The following is a 27,990-nucleotide window of genomic DNA, read 5'->3' on the forward strand; positions in this document are numbered from 1 at the left end:
AAATATCTGACATCACTTTGATGTGGCGTCTCCAAGGCGACTTATTCCATTCGGTTATGTATATATATATATATATATATATATATATATATCTCCCTCATTTCAATAGCTTTTTGTTTTTACAGCATAACACTTGTTCACATCTTTCTAACTTCCAATTCAATCCAGTTCTCCAAAATTCTGCTTTTAGATAAAAGTAGATCTTTTATTATTTAAACATACTTCAAAGTATTTTTTTGGGGGGGGCTTAATTAAAATTCCATAAAACTCGATGTGAGTGAATTTATTCTCTGGACCAAAGAGTTCCCTGTACTGAGCACGACAGTACCAACTCAGAGAGGGCGCTTTCAGGGTTGAAAAAGAAAGGAAAGTGTAGTCAGTGAATCCATAGCAGCAATGCACTCTGTTTATGCTGTTGTTTTGATGGGAGGAAGGTATCGTAGACTATATTCATATTTTTTGACTAAATTTAATATATTAAAGCCTTTTCTCATAGGTATTTGTAATGGGTCTTTGTGTATGAAACACAGAGACTCAGAATGCACAGAGATGTACATTCATAGTTGCTCTTGCATCTTAAACATAATCATAATGCATGTCAGTAAATTGCAAAGTAATTCAATTCAGAAAGCCAGAGTTAAAGATAGATTCATTAGATGCAAAATAATTATTTCTGCTAATGTTAAAGTTTATTGGTATTATCAAATATAAAAACCTAATTCAGTTTTATTTGTCTTATTGGACTGGAGGGTTAATCAGTGGTTCACATCCTCTGCTCAGATGGAAGAAACTGTATTTTATTTGAAAATGAGGGTCCCAGAAGGGGACAAATACCCAGTTTAATGGCTGTGCTATTACCATGATTGACTGACCAGCAGACTCGGCAGAACTGAACCCCAAAAGAGAATTGATGGAGTATCGTCAAGAGGAAAAGGAGAGAGACCAGACCAAACAATAGAGACTCACTGAAAGCCAAATTAAGACTCAATTATTACATTAACTTGAAAAGGGAAGAGTGCCTTCTCTGTGTTGTGAAGGAGGTCCTGCCCCTAGTGGAGAAGTTGAAGCATCTTGTTCATGAATGAGGAAAAAAATAGTGTTAGGCCGAGATTCAGGAGCTGTATTGTTCTGTTGTTTTGACGAGAAAGACGAGCTTTCTCGCCACATTTCTCGTTAGGTAGTTGAACCCTCTTCACTAACCAGTCCATCTACGTTCCTACACACATCTAAAAGAACATTTATCTCAAAATAAATAGCTAAAATATATCCACCTGTTGCTAATACGCAATTCTAATTTATTGCGATGAACTTGTGTGAACATGCAACGATTCTACTCACTTGTTCTGGTGCTTGGAGCCCTGGAGGTGTGCATGGTACTGTTCGATGGAGTTAAGGACCACACTGCAGACACTGCAAGAGTAACTACTGCGCAGCCCTGGAGAGAAGCAAACACAACCAGGTATTCGCACAGGTTACTGGGGAGAGAAGTTTGGATATGCAGGATTCAAACCACCGTCCTTATGAGCTGCACTACTAACATGCTGGAACGAGGACAACGTGGGCAACAATACGATTCTCAATGGGCACTAAATAAGATCCTGTTACTCTGCGCTTTGGAAAGTAATTTTGTTAATTCAAGTGCATCTGCAGAAGCATTTGATTAGACGAATCATTAGCAGAAAACGAGTTACAGTTTAAGATCCTTAAATCAATGCCTCTGACTGTCTAGCAACAATGTGTGTGTGTGGGCGTGAGCCGGGGTGTCTCTTCCAAACTTGAAATTGGAGCGGGGTTCAACACAAGAATCAGGACACCGAACAGAGAGAACCGAGCAGCTAATTGTGTTGCCTTCCACTGCGAAAAGATGTGCGTAAATGCACATTTTACATTGTGGCAGTGAATGCACGCTTCAGACACAGATGTTAACTAATTAGAGGGTTTGCAGGTGGTCGGGATGAGCACCCCAAAAATAGATGAGTTTGGAGATACAGGCAGAGCGGGGTGAAGCAACATTTGGAGGCAGGAGGTGGGGGTGGGGGGAGGGCGGGGAGAGCAAGGGGCTTAGAAGAAGTGAGGAAAATTTCCAGAGAAAAGTAAGATGCATATACAGATAAAGAAGAGTAAACACATAATGAGTTGTTGGCATGGCAGCACCGATTCTAAAAATGTCTGCCTTTTGTGAGGGCAGAGGGAGCCGAGGAAATGCTCTCTGTGTCAAGGAGGATGGGGCAATCAACAGCGTGACATAATTGGTTCTGCAATCTCGGTCAGAGATACAATGAAGGGCTATTAATGTTTTCTAACATGATGTATAATCAGGAACATCAATGGATCAGAGGTCATAATCCTTGATACTTTAAATCTACCCGTCTATGGCCCTCAGGCTTGACAGAGCTTCATTTTTATTTTTGGAGTTGATTTTTTTGTGAACGTGTACGATTATTGTTGAGTTTGTGCTGCAAAAGAAGTTGGATGCGTTTGCTTGTGTGTGGGTGCCCTTTTCTCCGCTGTCATTACTGTCTTTGAGATTTATGACTATTCTGTGTATTCTGTCACCTTCTGACCTTTGGAGGCAGTAATTGCTAAAGAACTATGTTGGGAAATGAAGTTGTAACACAGTTGAGAGCAATGTGAGGTCATTCAGACTGGGTGGGAGCTGCATAATGTAGCATATCCACTTCGCGTTGCCTCAGGAGTCACTCCGTCTGTGACAGGGGTGATTAAGGACATACAGTCATTAAAAAAAAAAGAAAAGAAAGAAAAGCCCAGAGCAAATTAGTAGCCTGAAGTAAGCACCGGCGTAGATTAACTTGCTGATATTTTGCAGCTTTTTAAAGCTGGTAGCTGAATCTGTGTGTGCAAATAAAAAAAAAGGGAAAAAAATCATAAGATCAAATTTCTGATGATTTAATTTAACTTTAAATCAGCATTTAAGTACACGTGTTTAATCTCTAAGTTACATCGCCAAAGAAGCAAGCAGAAGGCAGGGAATATAAATTGGAGATGTAGGCACAAAGAAAGCCAAATAGAAATGCTATATTTAGCTGAAATTAATGTAATTGTTCAGAAAAAAGTCTAAAATGCTTTTGCAGAGTTCCGTTTGCATTTATTCGCACTAAGACATTTTTCCAGTTTTATTTGAATTAAAAACAGATGTAATACAGCAGCCTCTCAGCGTTCGATGGTGGTACTGAGAACTACTCTGCTGTTGCTGCTGCTGTTATTTTTGCACACGATAATCATGAAACAAAAATTTCATAAAATTCCTATTAAATTCCTATTTGCTTATTGGAAAATAACTCTGAAAAGAAAGCAATGCCCGATTCTGCTCTTCTTAGTTCGATAAATCTATACTGCTGAAGGGATTACACAAAGACTTCTGTTCTTCTACATAAGACTAAGTGTGTTATGAGCGCACGTGTGTGTGTGGACAGATAATGTCAGCTTCCCTGCTTTTAGCCTGATTGATGTCACCTCCCCAGTGTGTGGCCGAGCAGCACTGATGTGCAATATGTTGCCGCTTTGTGTCGGCGCCAGTGGTCTGAACACAGACACCCCCCCCCCCCCCCCCCACACACACACACATTAATGTACACTCAAGAGCAGACGCTTTGTGTTTTTGGTTCTGGCATAAGTTTCTGGCAAAAGACCTAATCCATGTTAATTACATGCACGGAAAGTGTGCATGACAGCATGCAGCTCAGGCTTAAGAATTTAGCTGTTTTTTGTCAGCGGGAGCAGTATTTGTGCGGGTGTTTTAAGCCTTGTTAATTACACAAGAAGATAGGCCAGGGAGGGAGTGAAAAGAGAGGGTGCGATGAGCAAAGGCAGTGGGTGTGGAGTTGTGACTGTCGTTTAATGTGCAAAGCCTTCCAGCACTGCAGCCATTCCTTGTTTGCAGATGCATTAATGCTGCTTGCAAACGAACCGCATTTTATGTTAACATTTAGAAACACACTGTATGCTCATTACGAGGCCATCGCTGCAGAGGAATCTTGACAGGTCCTTGCTTCGGTTTCCTGCCTTTAAATATTACATGTTATACACAACTGAACATTTTTGATTCAGGTCTCACAGCATTATTGCTCTCTTCAGGGGCACGATATTCATGGCTTAGTCCATTTAAATGCTCTGCCAAGCTCTTACTCCAACTCCTTTTATGTGTCTCAGAGGGATTTATGGTACCATTTAACACTGACAATTATGAAATCTTGTTTATGGTGAGTTCAGTTCGTTAAATGACACTAAATCAAGCAGAGAGGGACAATTAACCAGTGTGCAGACTATGAAAAACAAAGGTGCACAACAATGATTACAAACCCTATTTGTTTTTTTGTTGTTGTTGTTTTTTATCATTTCCCTTTCTATTTAATGTAAAGTTAGAACATGCTTAGAAATTCAAGTAAAAGTTAAAAATCTCGCAACAAATGTATAATTGCAATTAATTTTTTTTATGTGCTGCTGGCTTGGATGCAGATTTATGAAGCTTTTCCCATCCCATAGTCCTAAAATCCTGTGACACACCATGAGTGGGGCATGCACTGTTCAAGACTAAAAATGAAACATATTCAAAAGAAATCCTCTGAGATGCAATCAAAACTAACATTATGCATAGGCCTGACTGTTTGTCTCCAAGGAAAGCGACATATACATCACAGCAGAAAACAGTTGAACGTTGGTGTGAAGCTGTCTGAGTCCAAGTGGAATTTCACCAGCAACATTTCAAGGACTTCAGGGGAGCCTAATTAATTTTGCAGGAAATGTGGCAGAAATTGGAAACACCATCTGTTTCCGAGAGGACGAAGCAGGAGCCATAAAGGAATAAAAGGTGTGACTGAAACTTTCCTAAACTGATGTTTGCGTTTTAGTTTAACTGTGTTTTCCACTTCAAGTCAACATTGATTAAGACACGTTTCAGTGCAAAACACTTTGCACATTAACTATATTATTACACATCATTTAAATGCAAACTGTTGATTGTGTTTGTCTTATTCAAGATTTTCTAACAAAATAAACAATGGTATTCTTTCAACTCTAACGAAACATAGCATTTAAACTTCAAATAATTTTGATCCCTTTAGCCAGGAGTTGATATAATTACTTGTTAGCAACCTAAATGAATGTCCATTAGACAGCAGTGCAACAGCAGCATGTGTTTAGAGCAATGTCTTTTACCATTCACCTCTGAGGTTTAGGGGAAACATTCAAAAAGATGCTGTGGACTTATAATTTACTTATGTATTTCTGCTATTTTTATATAAATGAGAGCTGTGCAATGTACTGACTAGCAGTTCTCATTGCAAAATCAATGTTTGTGGTGGTGCAATCGGAATAAAACCGCTTAGTTGCACCATTTGGTTGATTACAATATTGTGCATTAAAACTTTGCTTTCCATTAGTAAATTATGTGAACTGAATGGACGTGTGACCCTCCTTTAAACCCAAACAATGAGACAGATCTCAGTTACCGAGATCAGAAATCGCAGGGATTGGGACATTATGATAGAGAAGAAAAGCAGCTCGGCAAATATGGGCTAGTCGTAATCGATTTTGTCATCAAAGTATTTAACAAAATTAACGCTATGTCATGTTTTTGAAATGACTGCCTACTGGTGCTTAGGGTTTATACTAATGAGCATAGCGCTAATACGAACTTCAGAGCTCTGTTATTTAGAGCCATCTCTTCTGATTATAGTAATCTCAAACAGTTGTCAAGACAATTTATTGAGAAATCTATATAAAAACTTATTTAAACAAGCTATTTCCCATAGCTGTTGTAAGGGTTCGGGATTTTATTGATCTGGACTCAATGATAAACACATTTATCTACAAAGCCCAGAATTGATTGTGGATATCTATGAAAGTGATGTGCAGCTATGTCAGGGAGCGCTATCTCCTGGGACAGGAGGTCATCTCCGCCTCACAATTGAGACACAGCCATCAATTACAGGCTGTATTCTTTCAGCTTCTGAACCGAATCGTCCACGCACGGACCCCACGCCAGCATTCGCTCACACACGCGCTCTCCAATCCCAGACGCTTATCTCACTGCTTCCAATTCCCTGCTGAATCTCCAGAGAGCCACAAAGACAAAGAACAGGGCCTTCTTAAGGGGTTTCTACTCTGTTGTGATTTATGTTAAGATTCAGCTGAGTTAGGCCACACCCACAGCGCCTCCTTTGTTATCTGCTGGAAATGTCTTCGAGAAACAAATGGTGCTCATGTAAATATAATGCTATTTTGTGATAAGTTTAGCTACTGGGTAGATGGGATAGGAAAGACTAATGAAAGCACGAGAACGTATTATCATCGGGATACAAGCATAAAACAGCAGGCAGACTCTGTAGCCATAGTTAGTAGAGGGGAAGAATATTACGTATATAATTCACCACACCTTGCACAGCGCTAATGAGGACGACGGACGAGATGTGACGCCATATCTGAGCTCCTTGTGACACAAGTGCACACATTTAAACACCAAAAAAGCACAGGAACAAGCAACAGGCATCGGGGAACGAGCACAGCAGCAGGAAGGATAACGAAAGCCAATCAAAAGTGAAAACTGTGCCAACGCTGGACACAGATTTCAGACAGTAAGAGTCATGCAATGGTTTTGTATGCAAATAAAGTAGAAAAATAGTACCTGACTGATGGCAGATCAAGTTTTTTTCATTTTTTTTTTTCACATTTTTTCATGTAACAGCCACAAACTTTAATATATTTGACAGGGATTTAGGACAGTGCCAATTCATACAACGTTGTAAAATACATGAGTTTCAAAATGTTTTACTGATAAAACGCTTTAAAAAAGTACATGGCCTTATTACCAGCCTGTGTACCGTTTGAATAAAATATTATGTGACAAATGATCTTGAAGAACCTAAAAATGAAAGTCAATCTGTGAAATAGAAATAATCAGAGCAGCAGACAGGATTATGTTGTAGGCATAATTTTCTTCAGCAGTGCAAAGAAGCTTGTCAGGGGTGATCTGTGGCGCTAATTACACTTTACTTCAAGAAAATAAATGTTTGAGGCAACAAAGACTCTAAAAATAAAGTTGGAGTTAAAAAGTAAAGATTTAGATTAGGAATTTCTAACCGTGGTTTTCAGGGGCCACTGTCCTGAATGCACCCCTACTTCGACACATCTGGATGAAATGGTTGAATTACCTTTGCAGGAGGTCATGGTTCCACAGAGGCCTGATAATGTGCTCTTCATTTAATAAAGGTGTGCTTTATTAAAAGAAGCACACCTTCATGATTAATGTAAAGGCTGTGGGATAGTGTCTCTCGGTGACTGCAGCTAGGAACGCCTTCTTTAGATCAAGTGAGATTTATGCATTAGAGTGGCCTAGACGTAAACATAAACCTGTGGCAATAACTGTAAACTAATGTTTGCAGAACGTCTCAGTTTAATTTGACTGAGGTGAAGCTATTTTACGACGAAGAATGGGTAAAATATACTCCAAGATTTGCAGCTGTAATTTAAAGAGAAGGTGATTCATTCTACAAGGGGGCTGAATACAAACACAGAACTTGGATTCTTATCAGTAAAATATTCAAAACAACATTTCACTTTCATTCTACTTTATAAATATCATAAAATATGAATAAACTCACGCATCATAGAAAGTGGTCTCAGGATGTAACAAAGACATTTTAATGGCCGTGAAGGAAGAGATTTTCTTAAATGCAGCAAATGTAATATTTTTCAAAAAGGTGTCTGTTAAATATTTATAACTTCATACATTTAAATGCTCTAGTCAAAATTATAAAAAAAAATAAATAAAAAAAAAAAAAAAAAAAGAGCTCAGTTTGTGGGATCTGGGTCACAGTGTGTGGATTGCGGACGATATCCAACACGACACTTTTAAAGCCTCTGAGCCACTGTAGGCGGCAACATGACTCATGCTTTTAATATGATTGGCTTCTTGAGATGATGGTTTGTGTCATGGCACCTGGAGCACAGAGCAATCAGCGCAGCTCAGGCTCTTGGAGAATCAGCATTTGCTGTGCAATGTGCGCCATGAGTGCACCAAATTTGAAAGTGGAGTAGGACGATGTTAGATGGTATCTCCGTGCCAAACATCTGTTATTATGACTTGTCAATTAAGGACAGGCTTGCTTCTTCTTCTTGCTATCCTTCAGCCTGGATCTGCGTGGGAGATGGACTGAAAAAAAAGCTGCGAAAATGTGAAAATTATAAGCTAGGACTTGGCATCATTGCAATGTTCTACTAAAGTAAGCAAAGTACATTCTAGTGTCCTTTATATTTGTAATTGTGTCACAAATATAAAGTGTGAATTTCCTTGGTTAAAGTTTTTGCATATAATTTGACATCGTCTTATGTAGCTGCAAAATCCTGCTCCTCTATGAGGTGTTTTAGCAGCTAGGATATGCTATGGCAACAGAAGGCCCATGGGTTTTACGCACATAAAAATACGGCACTAACAAGTGTAGAAGCCGCGCTGCAATCTGAGCAGACTGTGAACCCTGACAACTGATCTGGAAAGCTAGACTGTAGCAAACAGAATTAATAAGATATCAGGTCAAAGTTGAGGAGGGATTCACAGCTATATAAAGAGTGGGAAATATTTCTATGGACTAATATATGTTCATTTAAAATGTTGTACTCTATGGGGTTTATAGCTGTTTTTAGTAGATTTTGAATTTTGATTCTTCTCCCTTGATTTAACGTTGTCTATTTTTGGCACCTTGATTGCTCTGCAGTTACCCTGCTCAGATGTTTATTTGAGTTTCATGTTTTATCATTCTCTGCTTTATCACCATTCCTCAAACTAAGCATGAAAGATAAATACATGTTCCCCTTAGCTACTGTGGAGAACTCGATCTCGTATCCCAGGCTAAAGCTCGGTTTATAGTTCATGTTAAACTGGCCTTGTGCGCTGTCACGGTGGCTGGTCGTCCACCTCATAATAGTCTATTCGGAAGGTGCTTTTGCAGAGGAGGTTCACCTGTACTGGTATTTATATGACCACTTTATGAAGACTCTTTTTACCACACCAACAGAGACGTCAGGTATAAATGCCTCTTCGCTTGCTTTGCCTGTACGCGTTTTCTGTGGTGGAAACCCTGAGACAAAATTGTCCCAGTAATCTACTACCAGAGAAAAGACTCCATGGTGTAAAAGGCAAAAGCCTTCAGACGGGAGGGGTTTATTTAAATGCATTAATGCTACAGGTAATCAAAACACACACACACGCACACACGCACACACACACATATATTGTAGGTCCACTATTCTTAAATCACTTGGTTGCTCTGGTCATCAACAAAGCTTATGATGTTTGTCCTGGTCTTCAGATAGTTATATATTTTTATAGAGAAAGACGGGAAAACAACTTACGTGTGACTCCTGCTGAATGGTGTGAAAGCAGTGATTAACATTTATGAGGGGTGTGAAAGGATGTGTGCACAATCTGAAACCTTTTGCTACTTTAACGAAATAAATGATTTTTTTATGTTAAAGTAGAGAAATGTTTCAGATTTGCTGTTAAAATACATTAGTGTTTATGGTTGTATTGAGGACATTGTATGTTATTAAGTTACTGTAAAAGTTGTTTTACACTCTGAGCTCAGAATACACCTCATAGTTTAATGACTATCGAAATGACAAAGCTACACAATACTATTCAGATTTAAAGGTCATTGCATTTGTTATGTAATTCAGCAATGCTGGGGTACCAGCATTGAATTAAATGTCTCTCGATAAGTCAAACTGCAAATTTGGTGTGTGGGTATTTTTCAAAGTAACTGTTGCAAATGTTGACTAAAATACCCGGCGATACTTATACCAATGTGACATATGTGAAATGTACACGACATTTACAAGTGCACAGTTTGAACATTTCACCACCCACACCGCCACGCTCTAAGGATCTGATCACTCACTTAACCTTGTTCACAAGCCACGGTTGTCAACAAGTTGAGTGGGGACTCTGGAGGCTGACCTGTGCTCTCTGTGGCATCCAGACTGCCTGCTAGCTGCTCCAGGAGGCGGGCCCTGGCAGCATTTCTGCGATGTTTCTTCCCCTCATAGTGCTGCTGGGCCATCAGAGGGTTGTTGAACCAGGCTCCGCACAGGCAGCAGTACTTCCCGGCCTCCCTGCCACCGTTTCCACTGAGCTCTGGCGTTGGCCAGGGTAAGGCGGGGGAAGCGTTGGGGTCTGTGGGCAGCGGGGTGGAAGGTGAGGAATCTGAAGGAGAAAAAGAAAAAAAAAAAAAAAACGGCAAAAATTAGAGCCGAGTAGGGAGTGCTGAAGGATTAAAAAGGAAAGAAGGGGGAGTAAAGGTGGATATTAATGTTCATTCAAATGCAAATTGAGCCCTAATGCAAAAATGACATGAATTGAAAAATTTTATATTAAATTATTATACTGGTATGAAATTTAATGCATTCACATTCACTCATGAAACAAGATGACATTGTTAATGCATGGTCCTGAGCACCCTCATTTATGTTTGCACTTGCTAGCGGCAGGTTGTACCCATCAAATTAGACTTTGTTGGCCAGATCTGTGCCAAGTGTCACCCTAGAGTGCCAAAGCAATCGGCACTCTGGGGTCCAATCTTCAAGGGCTGCCTTTCTGCTCACATTTACCATCCTGCTAATCCTTTCCATTTCATCTTTTTTCCAACATCCCCTTGTCTTGTCTGTCCTCTGAGGGAATAAAAAAGGGGAAATGGCAGACTTCCAGGTGACCTGCTACTCATGACACGACACTGGTTACCATGGTGATTGTCCATTAATAGCCAACAGGCACTGATATGGCCACAGGACGTAGTAGTGGCTCTCACAGAGAAGATGGCATGTCTGCGTGTGTGTGTGTGTGGGTGTTTGGGCGGCGGACTGAATGTGTAATCCCTTGAGAGAAAGTGTGTGTTTGTGTGCTAGAACAAAGATCCAGCACAGCCTGCTTTGCATGTGTTAAGGTACAATACGTGTACGAAAGACATCAACCCGGGAGGGGAGCTAGGTCCACAGCCAGACTGAGAGGGAAAGCTTATGATGCCAGATGGTATCTCCAAATGTGCCAATTCACTATCCTGAATGAGTCAAAGACTTCAGAGTCAGACCGACTGTACCGGTAAACCTGCACTGCCGCACGTTGGTACGTTTCATACCACAAAACAAAAGCCCACTCATGCATGGTTTTGAACCAGGATGAGTCACTGATTTAACTGCAACCACTAACAAATGAAGAGCATGCATGCATTTTTGACCACTGACCCCTGAGGTCAGCTACAGAGAGGATCTGTTCTATGTGGTCCTGTGTTGACTGAACTCTAGCCCGGCGATCTGATTGGCTACTGACACCTTGATGTGTCTTCAGCCTCTGTTCACATAGTTACCGTATCTATGGCTGTGCCTCTGCTCATTGAACCCGCCACACCCACTCACATTCGCTTTGCTCGTCTCTGCCATGCCACCCCATGTTCTCAGTTACTCAAACACAAACCTGTAACGATGTGGCTGTCGTGTCTCTTTTTTTAAAAATCTTTCTCTGATCCCGTGAAAGATGAGGGGGTCATCAAAGCTCTGGATGATGTTTGTCTGTTTTTGTGTGCCCATGCATGAGTGAAGTTCCTCAGCTCTGACAGCTTTGTGGAAAAAGTACTGAGCAGAAACAAAGAGAGAGAGAGAGATCCTCCAATGTAATTTCTCTTTCCCTGCCTTTGTTTTCCCACCATTTCCCCTTTTGACTGTGATCTCTGTACATCGGAGCAGAAGTAAGTGTTTTTCATGGAGTGGGGCACACAGAGAGAGAGAGTTAGAGAGAGAGGGGGAGTGTGTGTGCGTGTGTGTGTGTAACATTAGCAGGAAGTGCTCAATTGATGTGCACAGAGGAACAGACACAGGTATTTCTTCTCTACCTCTCTAGGGTTTCTACAGCATCTATTGACTTTTCTTTTTCTTACTTCAGTGAATGTTGGAGTCCAGGTTTCTAAGTAAATGCATCAGTCATCCTGCTTTTGTGTGTTTCTGATGATCATGTAAGTGTATTCGTGTTGTGATGCCCATGTACGGCCTTGGCCTGTCGACTTGGCTGTGCGTCTTCTGCACTGCACTCATCTCAGTGAGCTCACAAAGGCTAGCTTTGACTTTAATCTCTCCTGAAATCCTCTCCTTCTCTCCCAGGTCACTCTTCCTCTCTTCTTGTGCTACTTCCCCTGTATCTTTTCCTCCAGGTCCCACTGTCATAAAAAGACAGAAATTCCACAGCAGCAGCAGCACAGAAGTGACAGTTTTCCAAAGTAGGCCAAAGTTTAGCAGGAGTCACTTTGGGGGTTGATTATAATGTTCCATTTTGGAGCAATGGTGTGTTTACAGCTCTGTGAATTTTCCCTTTCACTCCAATTTGTATCACATTATGTAAAACTTCCTTGGAGATAACTCGCCAGAACACGAATTTAAGAAAAAGATACTCAAACACCCATGAACAAAGAGTAGGAAATAACTAGGAGACTATTTTACTTGGCAGAGATTTTGTATTGCTAATTATACAGCCTTTTCAGTTTAGGCTTTTTTTTTTCTCTTGACTCTCTAAATTTTAGACTTTAAGTAAATTTACGGCCAATCGGGGAACAGAAAGAGAAGTAAGGAAATTTATGTTGATTTTCTGCACTGTTATAGAATTGTAGTCTGCTTGTAGTTTTAGAAACGTTGGTCATGTTTCCAAATATATTGAGTTAACATTAATAGCCACCTTGTTCGGATTAACAGCCACTTCTCTCTTCTCAGTGGGAGATGGTTGTTTTTACAGCACAGGCAGTTTATGGTAAGTTTCTTATCATCGAACTGGTGAATTACATCGGTAATGGGCAAGCGCTAGCAATTGGGTAAAATTTAAAACCTCAACAAAGTCCACATCTCCAGGAATCAATTGTTTCTCTACAGCCAACAGCCCAAACCCTCTGCATGGAGCAAAGTGTAGTGCAAGGTGCTGGTTTTTACCAGGCTAGTGCTTATCACCACTTAAGCTTCTTTAGAATTTCAAAATATATTACTAGCATAGAGAGACTGAATGCCTGAAACTTAAAGAATTGCTTAATACTCTATTTGTTGCAGTCTTGGCACTTTGCAATATTCATGTTGTGTCCAGTGATATTGCAATAATGATGCATTTATGATATATTTTGCAGCACTATAAGAAACGTTGAGGGAAAACAATAGCTAGTTTGTGTGGAAAAGTGCTCCAGCATTTACTTTCAAAGGACAGAGTTTGTTGACTGCTAAGAGTGTGAATCTGTGTGTGGGTGCAATTCATGCTGCTAAACACATATTTGTCTCTGTGGGAACCAGCCTCCCCCATCATTTTAACCTAATGATATAAATTGAAGGCTTGTGCCCTAAACATCAAAAAACTTTATGTCAAAATATTTCTGTACCCTTTTTGCTTTGTCAAAGTGTTGGAGCCTGCTGCAGTCAGGGAGTAAGACCTGCTTTGGGTACGCAGATAAAACAGACACAATCAGAAGAATAATTCTGCAATCTGCATTCAGACTTCTAGCTCAGCTATTTGTTCATCACACAGGGAAGTCTAAATGACATGACATGACATAATTCTTTAAATTAAGACTTCTGACTGTGTTAGCTGACAAGCTGAAACAGAATAAAACTTTTTTTTTTTTTTCCACGTGGAACACCCACCTGGAAGTGCCTTAAAAGTGGCAGCAAATAAAAATGTACTTCTAATTGGCAGCTTTTTTGATGCTAAACTACTTTGTGGTGGAATTGAACTTAGTTCAGAATTTTTGAGGTGGTGAACCATGAACACAAACTACAAGCATTTAAGTTTTAACCTGCAAATGGATCTCTTATTAAGGGTGAAGTTGCACAAAACTGCTTACTCCAGTCTGTTTCACTCTGTTTTTAGCAAACAGTCTCACAAATGCTCCAGAGATGCTTAGTTTTCCTGCTTCAGCAGTGCTTGCAGTTTGTTTGGAGTGATTACATTTTTGGGCTTATTCTTGACCTTGTGCCTTGAGCTTTCGAAATTTTGCCTTTGGGCTCTCCTCTGCTACTGTGTCTATTTTTAGGTCTAATGTTTTGGCTGAGAGGTGCCTACAATGTATCCATTCGTAATGGATACATTTTTATACCTACACATAAAAAATGGGATATATAATTAAAAAGTATGTCATTTATTGAAAAATTGTCACATATTGAGTCCATTTCAAGTTTTACACCATGGAAAGGATACAGATCTGGGTTGTGGCCTCCAGCTTTCCGTTTCTTAATTCATATCCAGTCCTTGGAGGATTTACAAACATGTTTAGGTTGAATGCCGTGTTAAAGGCTCCAGTTCTGCTTCAGCTTTAAGTTTCTTTTATACAGGTGGTCTCCCAGTTTCATCATGCACCATTTGAGACTTGGTAGAACTCATGTTAGCAAGCTCACCATCGTAGCATCCAAGTCCTGCTGGAGCCAAGCATACCTGTGAAATGACACATCCACCTCAGTGCTTTCACACTTGGTATGAAAGCAACTCTCTGGGTTTGTTTCTGATGAGGGAATGATGTTATGACAACATTTAGTCTATTTTGCATAATACCTCCCATTTAAATATGTTTCCTAGTTTTTTTCTGATCAGTAATTGCCTTTTGTCAATATATCTTAGAATTTGTATTTGTTTTTTATTAATTCATATTGAATTTTCCAGTAGTTCTAAAACCGAGTTGTCGACATTATTGCTAAAGTGATTTGCACAGATAACAACAAAGGTAAAATGCACCTGTGTTCGTAGGGCTGGTTATGGCTGCGGGCAGGTTTGGTGGTTCCCCAAGCACGAGGCGCACTCTCTTGGCGTGGGTCTTCCCTTGGTAGTGGGACTGGGCCACAATGGCGGAGGTGAAGAACATGTTGCACAAGGTACAGCACTTGTTTCTGTCTACTTCTGTTTCTGCACAGTCCTAGAAGAACAGAAGTGGGAAAGATGGTTAAAGGGAAGGTGAATCTGGTGAAACATAGATTCATGATAAAATATAGGAACAAAGAGAAATAACCTCTTTCTCAGAACTCAGTAGGCTTTCTCTCTCTCACAATCACACACAGACACATGCCAACAAACACAAAGGCAAAAAGAGTGACGATCAAATATGCATCTGTCTCTCAGGGCTGAGATTGTGGTCTGGCCTCTCCACTGCTGCTGCTGGTTCATTACTAATGATGAGCCAGCGTTACTCCCCGTGGGAGACGGCGCAAGCTAAAGGACCAACTGTCTGACTGACACAAATGTGGGAACACACACAAGTTCATATCTTCACCAGACAAAAATATACAGACAAAAATATAGCTTTGCTGTCATTAAAAATGCCCAAACAAAGCGAGACTGAAAATGTTACCTTGAAAGAAAAATGTAGGAATTAACAAGCAGATGAGAAATAACATGAAAAAAAAAAAACCCAACAAAAAAAATATCAGATTATTCAATACAATTATCAAATATAGAATTATATATGATTCAGTATACGAAGCATATATATTGATTCATATATATGAATAAATGATTATATGGGAGTGGTTGGTTGTCAAAACCAAGCACTCCCACTTAGGCCTTCTTTGAAAAAAATATTTGTCTGGGAACAGCACCGGGATAAAATGTGCGACACATGTACGGATGTCTTAGCACTCTACAAGACTGTCACAGGTTCGAGTCCCGGCCAATAAAGGCCATTAGAGGCTAATAAATAAATAAATGTTTGATGATCAAAAATAATAGTTGTGACAAAAAGCAAAACACAAAAGAAATTTGTGGGGGACATGCTTGTAAGCAAAACACATTACATGTTTAAGTCAGCTTCACATAAATAATTTCTTATTTAGTGTAGAGGATATTTTATTTAGACTGCTGCTCAAACTTTACCCAACTGCTGGGCTCCCTGAATATGTGAATATCATAAAATTTTGAAACACATTTGAAAGATTTTGTGTATAATACCCCAGTAAAAAAATGAAACAAGCTGTCTTTTACAGTCTAAGACTATAAAAGTCTAAGAATTTAGACTTTCATAGTCTAAATTCTTAGACTTTAAAAGAAGACTATAGAAGACGTTTTGAGTGTCACACTCAAAACACTCACTGCTTTGAGTGTGACCTCTCTTTTCTTTCTTTCTTTTTATCCATCCTTGTATTTTTGTGTTTGACTTTCGGGGTATTTTTTATTCTTTGCTTCATTTTTCGTCTATCTGTCTGCTGTCAAAGTGAAAAACAAAACAAGCAAAAAAGATTTTCACAAGAAATTGCTGTTACAATAAGTGAATACAGTAACAGTGTAGTCCCTTGAACATCATATTTGAATGAGTGGGTGAAAGCTGTGTGTCTCTGAGGATGTGTGTGTGTGTGTATCTCTCATGTCATCCCTAGTTAGCGTCACGGACAGTGATGTGAGAGATAAGGACACCTTTACCTTCCAGGCTTTCTCTCTCTCTCTCTCTCTCTCTCTCCTTCTCCTTTACTCTCTTCTCTTTCTTTTGTTTTTTTTTTGTCTTGCCTGCCTTCCCTTTGCTCTTAGCATTTCCTCCCCTGCATCCTCTCTCCCCCTCTGGGTCTCAGTCTCAGTGACTCTGTGTGTTGTGGGATGAAATATTTATCTGTATTGGCAGGCCCTCACCACCCCCTCCTCTCCCTGCCCTCTCCCGCCTCGCCTCTTCGCCTCCTCCATGCCCCTGCCTGCTGTGAACGACGTGTAAATGCGTGCCATCAACTGTCCTACGCCTCTCCCCTGCATCAATAAAACAAACTAAAATTTCTCTCACTGCTTTATATTCCTTTTTCTGTGACTTAAATGGCATATATATAATTTGTGCAACTTTTCCCTATGATATATCTTTTCTGGCTTGTAGGCCATAAAACAAATGTAGGTCATAACGTTCATTTACATAGAAATATGTAAAAAAAAACAAAAGTGTCAAAGATCAAACAGAGCACAGAAAAGCTGAGAAAGTAGCCAAAAGTTTGTTTCAAACAAAAGTAATAAAAGCCAAATCTCCAGGTCAAATGTGAGATTACAAAGTGAATATTTATTTGGATAATCCTCCATGAGGATGGGGACGTTAAGAAATGTTGATTGTGAACAGAATCTTGGAAATCTAGCAAACTAGCACCCTATCGTGTCCGCATGTGTGTGTGTTTGTGCGCATGTAGAATCTTTAATTCCAATTTTGCTATCTTTTAAAAAAGGTCAAACCAAGGATTTTGTTTGCAAATTAGCCTGCAGCTAGAAAATCTTCATACAAAACAATGGTTGCTTTGATTCTGTCATGCAACATTTCTTCCTGCTCTGTCGCTGATTAAATAAGCTTGAATTGAATTCAACACCTAGAAAATGAATTATGCTTCGTGAGTTAATGTTGGTATAATACCAAGACTGCAGTTGGAGTAAAACTGTTACCAACTGAGCGACCGTAGACCAAACAGTGTGTTTGACTGTTAACTTTCACAATGCTGAGCCACCTTTCCTACATTGCTGATGTCTGAGACAAAAGTGCTCAGTCCATCCTTACTCTAAGCAACCAAGTGGACAAAACGAACAAAAAATAATAAGTTGTCAAATTCATGGAAAAGGTATTTTTCTGTCAAAGAAATCTGTGATTACCAAGAAAGATTCCCTGATACTACACTCTTCATTATCGTCATACATATTAAAGTGCTTGTCCAGTTTTAAAGGTGTGACTGAAAAGGCTTGTTCTGCGTCAGAACAGGGATTTTAAAATTACTGATATCCTACGACTGATTGATTTATTGATGTTACACATAAATGACAGATAAAGCTCAATAGCAGAAAATCATCTGCACTTCTTTGATGTTATGTCTCCTTAAAAAATAAAATCAGCTTTTCCACAGTTATATGGTATTCAATTCTGTGCCATTTCAGAGACACTGTGGTCCTCTGGAGGGCAAATGCTTTCTATCCTGTCTTGTTTTTAAACAGAGTTTTTCCTCTCATATCCCCATCCCTTCATCTCTCCTCCCCCAAAGTCTCTCATGTGTACTTTATGCAACATTTCCTTCTCTTTTTATCCTTCTGTTCCTCCCTTCCACCTAAACCCTCGCTTACATTGTTTACTTCAAACCTCTCTGAACCAAAATCTTAGCTGAGGGAAATCAACTGGAGCAGCCCGTCAACCTGTAGCATTTTTTTTAATTTTTTTTTTATTATTATTATTTTTCTTATCTTTTTTTTCTTGGTTAGGGACAAAGATCTGAAGATGACACTGTGCAGAAACTTGCAGGGGTCTCACCTGTCAAGACTCAGAGAAGAGTAAAAGACTCAGCGACACAAATGGGAGCCAAGCCACAGTGAAGCATCTGATTGAAAAGACGAAATACGTCACACCGGGGATTTGGGGGAAGCAGGGGAAAAGTTTTTAAACAATTTCATGCATGTGTGGGTGACTGACAGATGAATAATTGCCATCTCATTATGGCTGCCACTCTGCACAACCCCTTTAAACAATAAACAACATGTCTGACTCACTGTTTCCCTCTATCCTCTGTCTTTGCTGAAAGTCATCAACCTTTCCAGATTTCCCTGTTACTTTACTGTCGTTGCCTGTCGCACGTCGAACATCTGTCGCGACTGATTTGCATGCAACCTAATTGTTGTGTGCTTGTGTCAACATGCATGTATGCCTTCTTATCAGCTGTCTGACAGTGTCACCTGTATTGCTGCGTGTATATATATATATATGTGGGGTGTTTTTTGTTAGGGTGACTTCTTCCAACTCATACAACTAACAATAGACTCCTAATTAGCAGTGTTTATCTTCTTCTCCTTCTGTTTTGTTTTTCTCAGCTCCTCCTTGATTCTCCCACCGTTCGGCGCCGAGTTGCTGTGGGAAGTCTTGCTAAATTTACATGTGAAGCAGTGCAGAGTTTGAGGAAGTGCTAAGAGCAAATTGAAAGGGATAACAGCGTTATAATGCAAGAAGAGTAAAAGCTGAAGGGAAAATGTGATATTTTTCCCCCCCGTGCAAAGGTAGAAAACTGCACAGAGAAAATGGGAGGTTAAACAAACCATCCTTTGGATTTGTGAGCACCTTTGCGACCTACTTTCTCTCCATCTTCTCCGTGACAAACACTTCCACTTACACACAAACACAGAAAACCTCAAGGCATGGCATTTTACTCTGGCAGTTCATTGACTCTGAGGAAAACCTTTTCTGCCGTTCCCACCGGACAGCGGCGTGTCAATCAGAGCAAAAACAGAGAGAGAGAGAGAGAGCGAGAGAGAGAGAGAGAGAGAGAGAGAGAGAGAGAGAGAGAGAAAACACACTTAGATGCAGCGGTGAGAAAATGTGTGTGAAAGTTCCCATGGGAGGGGAAAGATAAAATAGATGAAAGGAGAAAAGATTTTTTTTTTTTTTTTACCCAGACTGACTGAGTATTTCATCTCTGCTCATCTAATATCAGCTTCCCAGCACTGTCTGATACAATCAAGCACAAGGCACTTGCTGCAGTGCTCACGCTGCATTACAGTATGGCAGATGATTGGTGTGTGTGCTTGTCTGATGACCTGTTTATATGCATTCACTGTCCCATATGAGGTGCAGGCCAGGATGGGCTGAGTCATGTCTTATTCACCTTGGGAGACAGATGGAGACGCAGGTGTCTATATTTCTGTACTGCGTGTCAGTGTAAGTGCACAGCCAAAGTCTTTTGACAAAATATTATTTAATAAGTGTAATCTGGGCAAATTTATTTCTGTTAGAAACTGTTAGAGTTTAATTGATCCAAAGGTAAGTATTAAACATTTGAGCAGTGCTGAACCCAAGTGGAATTAAATTCCAGTTTAAATGCATCTTAAGTTCCCAATTTCATTTTGTTAAAACTTTTCTTGAACTTTTTCAGAAATGCTCTCTTTACAGGCCTTGTATATGGAGAATACTGTATTCCAGTTTGCTTTATTCTCCATCTCCATCTGATGGAAAAGCTTTAGGTACTCGACTTTGTGGCAGCTTTCAGTTTTCTGTTTATAAACATGATTCCTGCATGCATGTGGAAGTTAGATAAAAAGCAGGAGTTGCCACTTTTTCCCATAAGGAAAACAGAAAAAAACGTCAAAGCCAGAAAGGAGACTCTCTAAAGAGCTACATGTTAAATTTGGCCTTTTTCTTCACGGGCCGAAATGACTTTTTTAACAAGGAGTTGGATGCTTCCAAGGATAATAAAAGATAGTGAAAGGTATGTGAAGTAAAACCCACTTTAAAAGCCTTTTCTGTATGTCACTTTAAAAGGGCCTTGTATATCTATAGGTTCAGTGAAAAGCAAACCCTTATCCATGCAGGTGGCAACCCTGAAAAACACGAGAAGACTACGCGCTTGTCAGATGATAAGCATAAGTGTTTTCGTCTGAGTGCCTGTAAATAGATATATTTCCTTTGAAGTGTTATTATTTTGCTCATGCAGAAATTCTGAACACTTCAAAATAATCCAGTATGAGTCATAGTTTTAAATATTAATTGTGTCAAATTTAGTGTCTAAACCCGTCTTTTAGTTATTACTATGATTACATGATAAATGGTTTTCACTTGTGTATTTCTTTTTTAGATCTGGCAACCTGGCGGGATGGAAAGTGGGTTCAAACCAGCAACACTGAGCCACTGCAGAACTGTAAGAAAAACCTTACAGTTGAAGTTATAGATTGTTGACATTGTTTTAAAACTTAGGTCTGTCTGATGTCTGAAGTAGAAGAAAAAAAGAGGAGTCCACCTACCACTTACTGCTAACTTTACACTAGATCCAGTTCTGACTAGTTGACTGAGACAACCTTTCCTTCTGGAAGCACAGACTACGACAGACCTAAAATTTCTATCAACAATATTCTCCCAATCAGATCACATGGAAGACTAATCACCTTTTCTAGGTTTTGTTGCCCTAAATTCTAATAGATTGATTGAAATTTCTCCCTACATAACTCAGACATGCACTTGGTGTCACTTAGTCAATTTCTCTAAGTGTTTTCCATTCGTATCAGCAACCTGAGTTGTAGTGATCCGGTTAGGGGACCTCCAGACATCCACAAGCCTGTGCCAGAAGAGACAGTGCACCTGATTTGCTCAGATCAACCCTTGGCAGACTGAACCTGCTGTAAAACCAGAGAACTCATTATCTCTCAAGCTAATAGAGATGAAGGTGGGGAAATGCATAAAAGACTTCACCTGTTTTCAGGGGATGTTACCCAGATCTCAATAAGTAAGGCTGCTTTTCCCCTTCTATTATGATTGCTTCTGGGCTTTGACTTAAATTGATCAGGAGTGGTTGCAAACCTCATTTTTCATTTTTCTTTAACAGTTTTTGCTCTTAGTTAATTAAAACCTCCGAGACACTGGCAAACTTGATTTTTTTAAAATCATTTTTAAATTATTTTTGTCATTTCTTGATATTTCATTTTTCATTCTACAGTGGATCTCCTTTTCACATTGAGATTCCTCACATTTCCACTTGATTGCTCTATACAATAGTGAGTTAATGTGTGTGACAGTGCGAGTAAACAAGATCCGAATCAGCATGTTGGACCTCAAAATATTTAAATATGTATCGATGCATAAAGGCCTGATATGTGCATCTTAGATTTTAGACCAAATATATTTGCATTGTGGTTAAAATGGGATTATCAGTAAATATAATCTTTTATGTGATAATGAATGTTTGGATGCACACGGAGGAAATAAATTATGTAAAACAATCACAGTCTACACAACTATAAACAGTGGGAGAAAAACAAAGACATCAGAGAATCTCATCTTATCGGGCAAGTGGGATACATTAAAAACTAGGCCAATATATCACAAGGGAATGTTATTATCTCAACAAAGGCAATTGGTTTGTAGCAGTAACTCCGTAGTACACTACTCTCTTTCTCTTCTGGTGCAAAATTTGTCCTAATAATTTTGCTTTAAAGATAAAGACAACTCTATCTAGCATCTCCAACAATGGGAATATTAACAATTGCTTCAGCTCATTTAGTCAAAGTGATACATTTTCTGACAAGAAAAATAAAACGTCAGTGATCTCTCCACGTTGACTGGCCTTCTACTGTGGCTAAATTTAATGATTGTGGAATGCAGTTTTTTATTATTACTATTATTTCTTAAAAGCTGTTTCTCTAAAGCAGACACTGGAAATATTATTTTTGTTTATTTCAGTTCATGCCACATGGGTCACTCCAAATAAACTGGCACACATTGTGGAGTTGCGCATTTTCTTGGAGGACTCTCAATACATAATAATGACTGCACATTTAAACATAAGCACCAAAATACCTTCTATGGTATTTTGGTGCCAACATCAAAGATTGTTGCTCATCTTTGATGTGCAACAATTTGCTACAAATGCAAGTGCAACCTCAGCAATTGCCATAGTTTCAAAAGATGCAAATCATGCCATTTCCAGAGCAAATTCACACAGGAGAACAGGAATAATAGAACGACCTCTTTAGAAAAGGCCTGCAATTGTCAGATGTAGAACTACTTGGCAGAATCTGCTTCTACTAAATCTTACAAGACACCTTCAGGAATATTTATAAGGAAGAGCAAACACTTTCCTACAGCAGTCACGGTCTACAACTGTAGCTAGTCAGTGTAGTTTTTAGTCATTTAGAAACAATTAAAGAAATGAATTCCTTCTACTTTGATTTGAAAAGACATATTCATGTTAGTTTAGTAAAACAGGAAAAAAAGACAAATAAATACACACTAACATTAAGTATGAGCTTACTGGGTTATCTGGCCTCAGTCTTTTGGAAGGTGGTCCTCCATCTTCAGGGTGAAGCATGTAGAACAGACGTACCTTGTTAGCGTGTTTCTTACTCTGCAAGAAAGACAGAAAGTGAGAAATTTGAAGACAATCCACAACCACCACTCCATCTCACCATGTCTCTCCACGCTTCCAGTGTAGAGGGCATCTGCCAACAAAGGTTCAGAGTTGGAAAGCATTCATTCTCAAACTTTTGAATACTTACTTGCTTCACCCATGAATTTTTATATATTTCATTTGGACATTTTTTGACAGACCAGCACAAAGTAGCACATAACTAAATCTGAAGAAAAATCATGCTGAAAACGGTGGTATTCTTATAAGGCAGGGATAGGTTATAAATCAGTAACACTGTCCTGTCCATCATCTGAAAATGAAAAGAATATGGCACAATTGCAAAGCCAGAGAAACTTGAACATTCACTTAAAATGTTAGTTTGGTATAGGAGGGTATTAATCTGAGAGGCATCCAAGAGGTCCATGGGAAAGCTGGGGAAGCTGGTGTGGAGAATTGTTGGTTCTCCATGCGAAGTTCTTGATGTATGAGGTTGAAGAAGAGTCAGTGAATTGAATTCATGAATTCCATTTATTAATACTAAAATCTAGCTGGTCCATTTCTCATGCTACCTTTAAGAGCTGGCAGGACAAATGGCATCAAGCAACAGTTGGTAATTTCCTTTGTTAGCCTCTGTCTAAGCTGCGCCCTAAAAAGGGCATTTCCTAGTGTCTCATTTCCTTTAGCTTTAGTTTTGCAACTTGCTAAAAGAGATAGAAGAAAACACAGAATTATTTATTCTCAACACTGGAGAGACCCATAGCTCATGAATCTGTTGAGAACAGCAAACTGGTCTGGTGAGAGGAGACTAAAATTAAACATTTTGTATAACAGGCAAGTGGATATGGTGGAAAATGATGCACATCTTCCTGAAAAGGCCACAGTGACAACTAGTGGTAGCATCATGCTGCAGGGATGCGTTTTTCAGCAGAGACACGCAATCCTGAAGGAAAATTAGTTAGAGGCATTAATAATTAGGAGGAGATTCACCAGTTTTATCTCAGGAATGCTAAACAGACAGCCAGAACTCTGCGTCCTCTAAGACGCATGTTTTAGTTCTCTCAATCTTTCTGCTACATCCAGCAGTTCACTTAAGGTGCTTCCGCACTGCACGGAACGGTACGGAATGGAACGGTTCCAGCCCTGTTGTGTTCGCATTACACTGAGGGCGCCATCGAAGCGGTCCCGGACGTCATTATTTTTAAATCTAAACAGTGTGGTTTGAGTTGCTTGGTTGCTAACTGCCAATTTAATAAAAATATTGCAAAGAGAACTCTTTACAAAATATAGTAGTGAGAGCCAGCTGTCAACGGAAAATCAACGTCTGACTCCATAACAACCAGCGGCCAATCAGCTGCTGGTTCTAAGCAGAACCGCTTGGTCGGCACTATTGGAACCACAGCTCTTGTGGTTCCATGGGGCCGGGTAGAACCGGTCGCAAGTTGTAATGCGAACACGCTCGGAACCGTTCCGTTCTGTACCGTTCCGTGCAGTGCGAAAGCGCCTTTACATACTGGTTAGACCCCGCCTTTTCAATTTAAATCGGCCAATCAAACTCCAGCTCTTGTCACTGTTCTTTCTGTAAAAGAGGTGGGTTTTAGGCGGGCCTCCTCTTTAGCAGGTTTCCAAGATGGCTGCCACAGAAGACACACCCACAAGGTAACAAACATTTCAACCACACATACAAAAGGTTAATTTACACACTGTAAAACTAAAATTAGAGAAAAACCTGTTGCATCTAAGCAGTTATGTAAAGCTTTTCGAGATATAATCCCCATACAACAAGCTGCATCTGCAGAGAAATGTGGTTTTACAAAGTATCAACTGAGAGGACTTGAATGCAAATGTAGCTGGGCCACTTGACAGAGCTTTATTTTTTTTAAATATTGTTTAATAGTGTAGCCATGTATTATTTTGATAGCATATGTAGATAATTGATGGATAGGTGTGTTACTTTGATGCCAGTTATGCACTATTTTGCATTGGTCTATAAAATCCTAGAAAAAATATGTTAAAGTGTGTGGTTGTAATGTGATGACATGTGAAGAAGTTCAAGAGGAAGGGTGTTTTCGTAGCACATTGTGATAAATGGCCTGGGTTGCTCACAGCTTCCGGAAGAGATAATTAAGATATTAAGAATGAGATTATGGAGTTAGACATTTCTTCACTTGCAAATTCACACTTTATATTGCTGAGAGAAGTGAGAAAAGAGTTTGGGTCCAACAAGTGATAATTAGGGCAAAAACAGTGATGTCATGGTTACCTATAAATATGAAACCCAACAAAAAGGAAACAATGAAAATTCAACAAATGTATTAGGTATGTTAATGTGACATCTACTTAACTTGTTTTGAGTACAAAGTGTCTTTTTATTTGTTCCCTACATATTTAGAACGTTCTCTCCTATTGCAATCGTTTCCTGTGTCATACGGGTTTAAAATACAAAGACTATAAGCAATAATGAGTGCAGAAATGTTTATATGAAAAGACAGTGAGCTGTCCTTGTAGCTGCTAGCTGTCACTTTAATAACGAGCAATGGAAATAACCGGACAAACTACAGGCCAGAGATGTGTAAATGTGAACGTGATCAGACATCTCTGGCAAAGTCGGGCCTTCATTTCCAATCTCCATATAAAACCTAGGATTGTCTCTAATCCCTATGGACAGCTGCTGCTTCAGAGCTGCAAAGAGAAACAGGACAAAATGCTGAGATACAAATAAAGATTTCAAGCATCTAAATCAAACATGTATAGCAGTTGGAAGCTGATGGGACATATTCTACAGAGGGTAATGTTCTAGTGGAGCAAGACGATTATCACGGCTGAAAAGCATACAAAGAAGGCAATTGGGAAACTGTGACAAGACTTGCACTTGCACTTGTAGCCCATCAGCTTATATTGGATCCTTTCCCACCCCAGCAGAAGGATTCCTCCTCAGCCTCACTTGTCACATGGGTGTTAATGCATTTTGTCAGTGGGTATATGCGCGTTTTCGAGTGTCTGAGAGTATGCGGTGTGTTTATAGGTATATAAATGGCCGTGTGTTTGATGGCTCGGGGATCTAGACCGTAAAAGCTGGACCTTGAGTTGGTAGGCTACCCTGCAATGACCCTCAGTGCTCACACTGCTCTAATGGACTATTCATGTTTCTTTTCTCTCCTTTTCCTGTGTTGTTGTGTCAAATCAAGTCGATGCAGACAGAGGAGAGGACTGCTAAAAGGAAAAAAAAAAGGCGTTTTGTTATGGTGAGTTTTGTATACATGCAGCATTCAGCACAGATAAAGATCATAGTCAAGACTTGATCATCAGAAGCATGTCTTCATATGTGTTTCAGGTGATCAAAAACACATATGTGAAGACATACTAGTGCCATTTTGACACTTTGCAAGTTTCAACGTTTTTCTCTTTCATTTTGAAAAGTTCTTCCTGTCACAAGACCCCTGTTTATGTAGGCCTAATGGTTGTTTGTGTGAAAGAAAATTGGTTATTTTGTACATCAAAGGAAACAGACTTTTTATTTGATCTTTCTTTGAAATTTAAGATTTGTTGACTGAAATGAGTTGAATAAAGTCTTCATAAGTCAAGGTTTTAAAGTTACAAACAGGGAATTTTGTTAGTTTTTGCTGTTTCTCTTTCAAATAATGTTTGCTTTGCCTATTTGGGACATAAAACAGAAAACAGATACAAAAACAAAATGTAAATTCACCTGTGCACGATGTGTGCGTTGTGCACAAGTCCCTCCTGCAGCACTCCAACCAATTAAAATGCAAGCAATTGTTAGATTTTATTTATTTACAGACGACAGAAAAAAAAATGTGACGGGGGGTGAGTAATTCTTTCACAATACTGCAATGTGCCAAAATCACCTGTCTTCAAGCAATTTCTTACCTTGTCTTTTTGATCCACTGACCTCTGCAGAGATCTTTTGTAAAGGCTGACTCCGACAACATGGTGTGACTCATCTTGTCCGCTATATCTAAAGGCTGCGTTTTTTTTTTTTTTTGTCAGACTTGAAAAATCAAGGTCAGAAATAGATTGTCATCAAATGAAAATAAAGCAAACACACCTGTGAGTAGACAGACACACACACACACACACACCCACACACGCAGGCACGCATGCACGCACACACACACATCCACCCCTCAACCCCCCCCCATTGTCCTTGCTGAAGTCTCTCAAAAAAGCCCCTCGTTCTCATTAGTCCGCTTGTTAATTCTAATCCCGCCATATATAATCAACATTGACCTCAGTGCTTCGCACAGAATCAAGAACACGCCGATAAACAAACAGATGCACTTTGCATATAGTTTCACGTTACCTAATTTAAAGACTGATTATTTAATGGCCTTTCATTATAACACTAATAGAAGGTCTGCTGAAAAGTAGACCACATCAAGACAGAATGAGCATGTTGGGGTGCAAGTAACTGCGATGCTCATGTAATCCGATGTATAATGGATGAGGAAAGTGTTGAATGGCACAAGTACAAATTGGTACAAATAAAGCAGATGCATTGCAGGAACCAGAAGTAAAAGCAGTAGTAGTAATCATAGAAGCAGTTTTTGCTTTTAGACCATCCTACTTTTAATTTCTCTGAAAAATAACTCTGAAACTGAAGAGACAGCCTCACCTCATAGTGAGCGGTGCGCTGGGACTCGGAGATGAGCTGAGCGTTGCAGATGTTGCAATAGCTCTCTGTGAATAAACCTCCATCCACGACGCCCGCAGACTTCATCTTCATCTGAACCTGCATAAACACACACACACACACACGGCCAACCACAACGAAAATGAATATACAATATTAAAATGCACGATTGAATCAAGTGTGAGGCAACATTGCAGTGTGTGTGGAAGCTGTTTAAGCATGTATATTTCTCAACTTAAAAAAAGTTTTTCCTCAAAGTGACTAATTAATCACAAAACTTTAGCCCCAAATGTGTTGATCCTCTCCATCAGATTATCTTCTAGTGGGTTATTTTGGCTGCAGCTTTAAAAATAATAGCCAGAGGCTCAGGCTTTGCTTTTAGCATTTTGTTGAGCAATAAATTATATTTTTATTTTGTTGACTTTGTGTCAAACTTCTGTCAATAAACTCAGAACATGGAAAAACTGAAAAAAAAAGAAAAAAAAAATCTGAGCACTCGTATAAAC

General features: G+C 39.4%; 1 protein-coding gene across 1 annotated transcript; it reads right to left on the reverse strand.

Annotated features, from left to right (window-relative positions):
• Positions 1-1,334: 1,334 nt before the first annotated feature.
• LOC106916439 (zinc finger matrin-type protein 4) lies at positions 1,335-27,990 on the reverse strand. The gene is made up of 5 exons (XM_088013448.1): positions 27,467-27,990; positions 22,741-22,833; positions 14,756-14,933; positions 9,971-10,216; positions 1,335-1,435 (listed from the first exon to the last, which is right to left on the reverse strand). The coding sequence occupies exons 1-5, from the start codon at positions 27,587-27,589 to the stop codon at positions 1,335-1,337; spliced, it is 741 nt and encodes a 246-aa protein (XP_087869574.1). The 5' UTR covers positions 27,590-27,990.

This window comes from Poecilia mexicana, unplaced genomic scaffold, assembly GCF_051168715.1.
Source record: "Poecilia mexicana isolate PSO_F unplaced genomic scaffold, ASM5116871v1 scaffold_15, whole genome shotgun sequence".
NCBI classification, from domain to species: Eukaryota; Metazoa; Chordata; class Actinopteri; order Cyprinodontiformes; family Poeciliidae; genus Poecilia; species Poecilia mexicana.